Here is a 9,424-nt window from a genome sequence, read left to right on the forward strand (position 1 = left end):
TCCATCCATCTCCCTTCACTAAAACTGACCTGTCATTATTATGTTCTGAATTATAGTGTACAATTCCTTCTTCCTGTAATTTTCATTAGTTAATTTATAGCAATCTTTACAGAGTTTTCTTAACACCTGTCATTTTTGATTGGCTATACACAAGTATAAATATGATTAACAACTGTCTACATTGTTAATTTATGATCAGATGCTTAAACTTAAATTCTAATAGAGAGAAAAAATTTGTAACTTCTTAGATTTTCTAACTACTCTTAAAATTATTTTTCAAAGAAAGAAATCTGCATCTTTGGAAATTCATTTGTGTGATAACTTAGTTATATAGTAATAAAATATGACACCATGTTTGTCGAAGTATAAAAAATATTTTATCACATAGAAACTTTCTATACAAATTAAAATACCATTTTATAAAAATATTTCTTCATTATTTCTGTCCTTTAAAGTACTGTAATGTTAGAATGAGTTTGATTACTGGAGTGGTTTGGTTTTAATATTAACAATGAAGACAATTAAATCATGAACTTTTATATCATTTAAGTAGTTTGATGTATGTAGTAAATATAATGTACAGTTTTTTACTGTTTATTGATATTATTAGATATAACAGTAGTACATCACTTTTTATAGATGCTGGAGAATGATGATGGGTCATTATGTTCAGGCTCTTCTTTCATGGACAGTAACCTGGGTGTAAATTTTGGTACAATTTAGTAGTTTTGTAGAGATGTATATCTATTTGACTAATAAGAGTGGTACATCAAGTTTCATAGTATCTATCATAATTCTGTCAGGATTTTCACTGCGATTGAAGAATCATTACACTGGACTTGTTTTCTGAGTATTGAAAATGCGTTGATCTCAGTTTCCTTGTGATTACTTAATGTTGTAACCTGCCTATTGAGCTAAAAATGTTATTTCAATAAGTCTCCAGGGGGGTCAGCATTAAGTCTCCAGGCTTAAAATGCTAAGAATCCATCATTCACTTCCCCATAGTGGACAGAGGTCAGATAGTCTATTGTGTAGCTTTGAACTAAAAACAAACAAAAAAAAAAAAGAAATATTCCAATGAAGTGACTAAGAAGTCCGTTGTTTCACTTCTAAAATGAAGTTAATACTTTTGATTGACCCAAATGGATTGATCACAGTCACAAGGCAGAAAGTGACAAACTGATGATTAAGAATCACCTAATAGTTCAAGAAATATACGTTAGTTATCTGTGTTTTAATTATCAATTGTATTTATATATGTTTCTGTGTTATTTTAACTACCACAGTTCTGACTGAGTGACTTAAAACTCTTGCATGTGGGCTTTTGAATTTACAAAGAACTTAAATTTTTTTTCTCTTATAGAATCATGAGGGGGTCAGCGGTTTTTACTGAATAGATTTACTTAAAAATTGGTATTAACATGCAAAAGGCTGTTCAAAATAATTTTATTAATTCAAATTTTGAGATTTTTGAATTTGAGCCTTAAAATGGAAATGAAAAGGAGTTTGGGAGCTCACAGAACCTGTTCCATAGATTTAACTGAAAGTTGGAAAGGACACATAAATAACCATTCAAGATAAGTATGTGAGTTTAGGTTTGAAATTTTAAGTTGGGATCTCAAATAAGGGGTAAGGAAAGGGTTCTTTGAATTGACTTAACAGATTTATTGAAAATTGCGAGCATATTAAAGTTCTTTTTCAAAACAGTTTGCAGAGTGTTTTCCATAAAACATTTTTTATTTATACATAGAACTTAGTTTCATGTAATTGGTGTAAAATAATGTGGTCATTAACTCTAAATACGGAGAGGTAAATGTTATGATCAGATGACTTATCTGTTTATGAGGCCATTGTAATCAGTTATCTCTAGTTTTGTATTATTTTGGCTACTGGCTAGGCACTTTTGAAAGGACCTCATTATAACATGGTAGTTTTGATATGAACCATGTTATAGTGGGGCCCTAATGTATCGTCATGACAACTATTTTGAGCGAACTGGAAATGATGCATTTTACACTAACATACATTTTACATTTCCGACTAGTATAATGTGAAAAGTAGAACCAATTAAATTGTTCCTTACATTAGTATTGAATGTAAATACTTAGATACTAATACATGCATACTAGAAAAATGTATATTAAAAATATCTTGTCTTCTATTTCAGCAAAGAGAAATGATGAAGCAGATTATAACATCACAATGTGCAGTACCAGGCAAGTTGCATTCTGGTTAATTCTTCCTTAAGTTTTGGTTTGGTGTTAGTTAGCATTAAGTAGTAGGATGATGAATATTTGTGGTGGTTTATAAAGCATAAGATATAAAAATGTTTGTTTCACATATTACAGACACTGGCTTTAATTACAGTTTAGCTATTACTATAATTTTCTAAATCTTATCAATTTATGTTCTGTGGAGAGCGAGTAATATTGATTGATGGTAAATGAAATAACTTTAACATTGGTATAGTAATAAATGAATAACTATTTTGACATTGTACCTTATTGGACTTTTATTCTTACATGAAACCCCTGTGGATTCGTGTACATGGTGAGGGACCTGTATTTTCTGTTTTTCTCATCTGGGATCTGAACATCCACCCATGTGTTTTTTGTGCATGGCAACCCATGAAAGGGAGGAGAGGATCCTGGTGGTCTAGTGGTGTCTGGAGCACTGCAACACAACACCTTGGCCGTGAATTCCTGTAGATGATCCTGCTGTCATTAGTCTTCCATCTATCAATGACTGCTTGGAGGTAGTTACTGTTTGTATCTGCCTCCAAGCAGCTGTTCATTCTGTCCCCAAATTCTTGACACGTTTCCCACGGTATGGTGGTCTCCTGTCTGCCAGCAGGCACGGAAGGCTCAGAAACGGGCCTGGGATGCCTTTCGCAGGTATCCCACTATTTCCAACAACATTGCTTTCCAGCAGGCTGATGCCCATGCTTGGCAGGTCAGACATAAAAGAAACCTTGGATTAAGTTCACCACCGGCATATCTTCTACCACCAGTTCCAAAGTCATATGGGACAATTTTCAGAAGGTCAATGGGAAGTACGCTTCCCCTCTCCTTTCCATCTTGCTTTCCAATCTCCAAGAAGTTGCTGATGTTCCAAACATTGCCGATACTCTCGGGGAGTGTTATTCCTATCACTCCAGCACTTCTGTTTCTTCCCCTAACTTCTTGGCCATCAAGTCTTGAGCAGAGCAATTGCCTCTTTCCTTTCAGGCCAATCATATCTATGACTATACTCACCCTTTTACACTGGTGAAATTGAAGCTTGCTCTTCATTGGTTAGACCTGATGATGTGCACTATGAGTTGCTGTGCCATCTCTCTCCTGCTCATCTTCTGGTTGTTTTTAACTGGATCTGGCAGAAGAACATTTTTCTTGATGTTTAGCTATTGTTCTACCTTTTTCTAAGCCTGGGAAGGATCCCTTCTAATTATCGTCCAATTGCTTTGGCTTGCTGTCTGTGTGACGTCTTAGAAAGGATTGTTAATACACGTCTTGTTTGGTTCCTTGAATCAAACAACCTCCTCTCATCCACCCAAGGTGGGTTCCGTCGACAGTGCTCCACTGTGAACAACCTGATTCAACTTGAAATCTTGAGCTTCTTCAAGAGAGAATATCTTCTTTCTGTCTTCTTTGATCGTGAGAAGGCTTATGACAATACAAGGATGTATGATATTTTGCAGGACCTTCACTCATATGGATTATTTGGCCATTTACCCTTTTTTTTTAGCAACTTGACCAGCAATTCCAAGTCTGTATGGGTTCAACCCTTTCTCATTCTTTCACACAGGAACTTGGAGTCCCTAAGGGCTGTGTTTTGAGTGTCACCATTTTCAGTGTCAAGATCAATGTTATCACTAAACAACTTCCTCCTACTGTTGCAAATGACCTCTATGTTGATGACTTTCACGTCTACTGTCGGTCATCATTTCTCTTGCCCTGGATCATGTAGAAGCTGTGCAGTACACCAATTGTACTATTTACACTGACTCTCTTAGCTGTCTCCTGGCCTTGGAATTGGTTAACATGAGTTCTCACTATGTTCTTGTTGATATTTAACAACAACTGGCCCATTTTTCTCCATCTCCAATATCTATCCAGTTTTTCTGGATACCTGGCCATTTCGGTATTCTTGAAAAAGAGCTTGGTGACACACCGCAGCTAAGTCTGTCTGCTCTGGTGCTGTCACATCGATGCCTGTCCCATATGTGGACTATGGTCCTGTTTTCAAGGCATGGCTTCTCACCAGTTGGTAGTTGACTTGGTGTGACAACGTCATAACAAGCTTTTCCAAATCAAACCTTCTGTTGCTCTTTGGCCGTCTTGTTTCTGTAAGGATCGGAAGGAGAAAGTTGTTTTGGCTAGGCTACACATCAGTCAGTTTTTTAACTTGTTTTCTTTTATCTGGAACTGGTCCACCAATGTGTGGGCTTTGTGACACTCAAGTCACAATAGCCCACATTTTATTGTTGTGCTGTCCTTACGACTCTGAGTGGTAGCACCATTTTAGACACATGTTTTCTAAGGGTTTACCCCTGACACTGAGCTGTGTCATTGGTGATGGTGACACTGTTCAACTTGATTGTGTTTGTAGCATTTTACAGGCTATTGGCCTTTTTAGATCTATTTGTGTTTTTACTAGCTTTATGACAATGTTTGGCTTTTAACTTGATTTCTTTTTACTTGAGTTTTACACTGTTTTTGTCTTTACACTGATGGTTTGGTGCAGAGAGCCAGCCATCTTGCTTTGTGCCAATAAACCCCAAAAAACAAACAAACAATCTTACATGAAAACTATCACTACACTGGGGCTTCACTATAATGTGGATCACTATAGCTTGGAACTCTATAATGCAGGTCCATCTTGGACCCCAAATTTTCATTGAAATTTATTCTTTCAGAACATATTTCCAGTCTTTTTAGCTACTTTTCAAACATTATTAAAGTATAAATACTCCACAACTGACAAAACTGTTTATTAATGCTGGATTATTGATAATGCCTTTATTGTTATTTTAAGAATAAATTTTTGATAAGAAAACATGTAGTTAGGTTTTAGAATCAGCCAAGTAGATGGCAGCCTTATGACTAATTAAGAGGCTTAGCCTATGAGATTTCTCATCAAAATTGAATGGCATTTCTCTCTGTAAAACTTTTTTGTTACCAGAAATTTATTTGTTTACGTTAGATCAGATGGTTTATCTGTTAATGAGGCTGTTTTAATCAGTTTAGTCAGTTTATTTGTAGTTTCTCCATTATACTGGCTACTGACTAGGCACTTTTGAAAGGACCTCGTTATAACACGGTCTTGTGATATGGACCACGTTATAGTGGGGCCCCGGTGTATTATCATAACAACTATTTTGAGCTAACTGGAAATGATATTACTCTAAAAGTTTACAGTATCATACATTTTACCTTTCAGATTAGTATAGTGTGAAAAGAAAAACCAGTTAAATTGTTCCTTACATTATTATTGATACAATCATAACTAGTAAGGTACTACTTAAGTTTATGCACACGATATATGCACTGATCTCACAAATTACCCCAAATCACTTAGAAAACCTTGAAGCCATCAGTACAGAAAAAACTTAATGGTTGGATGTGTAGCATCATATTTATTGTGGGGTTGTATGAAGTAAACTTGGAGAATGACCAGTGCACCTGGAAACTTTGTGAAACATATATTTTCTTACACAACATTGATTTTATTTATTGTCTACTTATAGAGATATACATCTTAACCATAAACCTTTGTAGCTGTTATGTGTATAAAAGTATTTTACTACTGACAGTTTATAACTTAACTATTTGTAGTTTATAGTAGTCTAATAAAATACTCAAATAAAGTATAGTATTTTTAGATTTTAACTCTCCAGGCTTACGATATTAGGTGACCATTAAGTCATTAGTCACAGCATACTGAGTCTTGCAGCTTAAAAAAATATGGTGATTGTGCATAAGTAGCATAAATCTAAAATATGTGGGCTTCCGATGGCAGCTAAATATGTGTTATGCAATTTTCTGACAGACAAGACTGGTTGTTAGAATTGCACGATACTTTACTTATTACATTAGTCTAGTTGAGTTGATTTTTTTTTGCATATTAAAAGTGCAAGATTTCAGGCTTAGTTAATCTATTTCAGAGGTGGAACATCTTTTCAAACCAATAACCTATGACCTAGAAAAGCACACAGTCACCATCAGTACACTGGAAGATGGTGATTTAGTTGGTTACAGGGACCAACAACTTGGCACAAACAAATCTGATGATGAGATCTCAGAAATAGAGGAGTCACAGGAATCTCGACCTGGAAATGACCAAGATCCTGTTAGGTAAACAACACATAACATCATTCTCTATACTTACAATTTATGTGGATGTGTGGCAGTAAGATAGTGAACGAGATTTAGGTTAGTTTTACAAATAGATCGAGGAAGTTTTGAATACCACATCTCATAATGTTTAATGAAGTACTGTGAAAGCCTTCTTTTGTATTTAAACTTGTATTATTTCTTAATGCATTTCTATTCGTGGTGATGAATTTTTTTGTAAATCACGTTAGTTTGATTGATGATTCACGTATTAAGAAAGATAAGAATTTCTGTTAAGTTGCTTTAAGACTTGATATAAAAATGAAACCTTTGGTTTGATAAATAAACCAAATAACCTGGAAAGGAAAAAAATAATGTTTTAGAACTTTAGTGAATTACAAAAAAACGTTTGGTGCAGATTTTTTTGCTGTTCATATTTTCAACATTTCCATGTGTCAGCTTCAATACAAAGGAATCTGTTGTGAAATATACATTAAAGCTATAATGTATTTAATTGAAAAATACTTTTAAACATTAGCTATTTTCACAAATACAGATGTTCTTGGGGAAATCCAAAGAAGAAAAAAATAACTTATTTTACGAAGAATAAGAAAGACATTCCTTTTGTTTTTGTCTCTGGATATTTAATGACCATATCAATATCTAAATTGTAAAACAAGTTAAAGGTTTTATTTTAAGATAAGCAGAATTAATGTCACATTAGCTTTAAATGTACCCTGTAAAAGTATTTACAAATAAATTACATTTCTCTTCAGGACATCTGATGTGAAAAAACATCTTAGAAGAAACAATGCTGCTGCAGTGAAGAAGAGTAATGTTTTTAAACAGAAAAATAAGCAACAGAAAATCAAAGATAGGAAACAAGCCAGAAAGAAGAAACACTTGCAGCAAAAACAGCACAGGAAAAAGAAAAAGAGGGGAATTGTAAAAAGAAAATAAGTTCTGTGTAGCTAGAAACAATTAATAAATGTATTTTTTTTATTTAGAACTGTCATGGTTTACATGAAATAGTAAATATGTTAAGATTAAGTGTAGGAATGGTTGAAGGTCTGTCAGATTTAGAAAGGATGAAACCTCAATTTTGAATTATCGTAGTAAGGGGCCTCCAGTGTTACAGTATTGCATGGGGGACCTCAAAGGGCCTAAATTTGGCCCTGTTGAAGGGATTGGAATAACTTATTTCTAACTGAAGTAACAATAATGTAATTCAACTCAAATTTTGTTTCCCTGTAATTTTAATTACTTCTCTTTTGATATCAAAAAGGCATTCTGAATTCCGTGAGGTTGGTCATCATGGGACATAAAAGAATGGATTTGGTGTCTGGGAATTCTTAGCGCATTATACATTAAAAAAAAATGTTTTTCGTATATACAGTAATATTTGCAATCTAATTAAACATCATTATAAAAGATTAATACAACATTTTAAGCTTTAATAAGTATTGAAATACTTTAAAGAATCTCCACATTTCCAAAGACTTTTAGGTTTTTGATGTTTGGCCATCAGCCAATATTCACGTATTAGCTAGAAGGCTCTCAGTTGCTGAGATTCATTGATAATTGGCATTAAAAATTTCAGTGAGCATTATATAGTTCTGCATCATACATAAAATACTCAGTGGTTGGTTCACCTTAAAAAAACTGTAAACATTAAATTACACCAAAGGCAATATGTATATTTTGTTTATATCTGAAAATTGCACAAAATTGAAAATTAGTTAATAAATTTTCTTGGGACAAGGTATGAATCTCTCTCCCTTGCCCATCACTGGATTAAGCTACCATCCTGAATCCTAGGATTTATTTTTGGCTTTTAAATCTGTGGGAGATTTGGCCACCCATGGGTATCAGTGTTATAGCTATGAATGAAATTGTCACCTGTTGATTAACTCTACTTACCTTAGGTTTCAAAGAAGAACTAAGATTTCTTGTTGCCTTGCATTTTTGACTTTAATAAAATATATATATATATTTTGGAGAAACATTAATCTAGAATGTTAGAATGGATTTTTAAATGTTACAACTGTTTTTATAGTGTTATCTATAGAAAGTTAATAACAGTAACAAAATGATCTCATATTGTTGATTGAAATGTCAAGTATTGACACAGATTATAATTAATCAAATAAAAATGGCTAGGTGCCCAGTGGTTAGTGTGCTCAGACTGTAAGTCTGGGGGTTCCTGGCTCATTGCAGTAAAAAAAAAACACTGCACTTTAGAGTTATGGGTGTGTTATAAAAGTGATGGTGAAATCTCACTGTTTTGTCAGACAAGACTTGGCAATAGACACTGCCTTCCCTTTAGTCTGTCATTTCAAAATTAGAGATGGTTTGTTTAGCTTGGCAAAAAAAAAATCCAAAACAAATGAATTAAGACTTATTACTGCATTTATTTCATGATAGAAAGTTTGACCTAAAGATATAGAATTAGGAACTTTAAAATTTCTAATATGAAAGAAGTAATATGAAAATAAGTGGCTTTGTTCACCTGCTTACAAGAAACTGTTAATGTTAAGATAGATAAGAACATGTTTGTTTGTTTTTTAAGTTAATTATGTCAAGCAGTACCAAACTTTAGCTTTTGATTATGTTGCCTTTTCAATTTTTTTTTCTGTCAAGAAAATTAAAAATACACAGTAAGGTTCATCCTTAGTACAGCACTAATCTTACCCAGGACAGTTTACTATAAAGTTAAAATTGTGTTATCTGGAATGAATGTTTGATTTTAAAGATAAACTTTTTAATATTTATATTGTTAAAAATAATGCACAAAGCATACTGAACTAAACTACATTTTTTTACTATAAATGTTATAAGTTTCTGTTAAAAGATGCAAGCAATATGGGCAACAATTATTTATCATTTAGAAACTCAAAACATTTCATCACAAAAATCTAAAAATTATATTACTGGGCACGGTTGAAAGTAACTTTTTAAATAGTTTGTCTGATGAATCTGTTACCACACACACTACACAGTTTTAATTACAGTAAAGCAGCTAATACAGCCTAACCTTATTAAACAGCCTAAGTAATACATTAGGGTAAACCATTTGAAATACAATTATTATA

The 9,424-nt window shown here is 33.3% G+C and overlaps 1 protein-coding gene across 1 annotated transcript in view; it reads left to right on the top strand.

Moving 5' to 3' along the window:
• The window catches only part of LOC106470137, a 16,054-nt gene extending 6,636 nt beyond the window's left edge, over positions 1-9,418 (top strand). The window contains exons 2-4 of the mRNA XM_013930666.2: positions 2,168-2,216; positions 6,164-6,353; positions 7,109-9,418. Coding sequence (XP_013786120.2) covers positions 2,168-2,216; positions 6,164-6,353; positions 7,109-7,292 — 423 coding nt within the window. The 3' untranslated portion in view covers positions 7,293-9,418. The remainder of the gene's footprint in view (positions 1-2,167; positions 2,217-6,163; positions 6,354-7,108) is intronic.
• The last annotated feature ends 6 nt before the right edge of the window (positions 9,419-9,424 follow it).

The sequence above is a fragment of the Limulus polyphemus genome, unplaced genomic scaffold (assembly GCF_000517525.1).
Source record: "Limulus polyphemus unplaced genomic scaffold, Limulus_polyphemus-2.1.2 Scaffold3841, whole genome shotgun sequence".
In the NCBI taxonomy this organism is placed as follows: domain Eukaryota; kingdom Metazoa; phylum Arthropoda; class Merostomata; order Xiphosura; family Limulidae; genus Limulus; species Limulus polyphemus.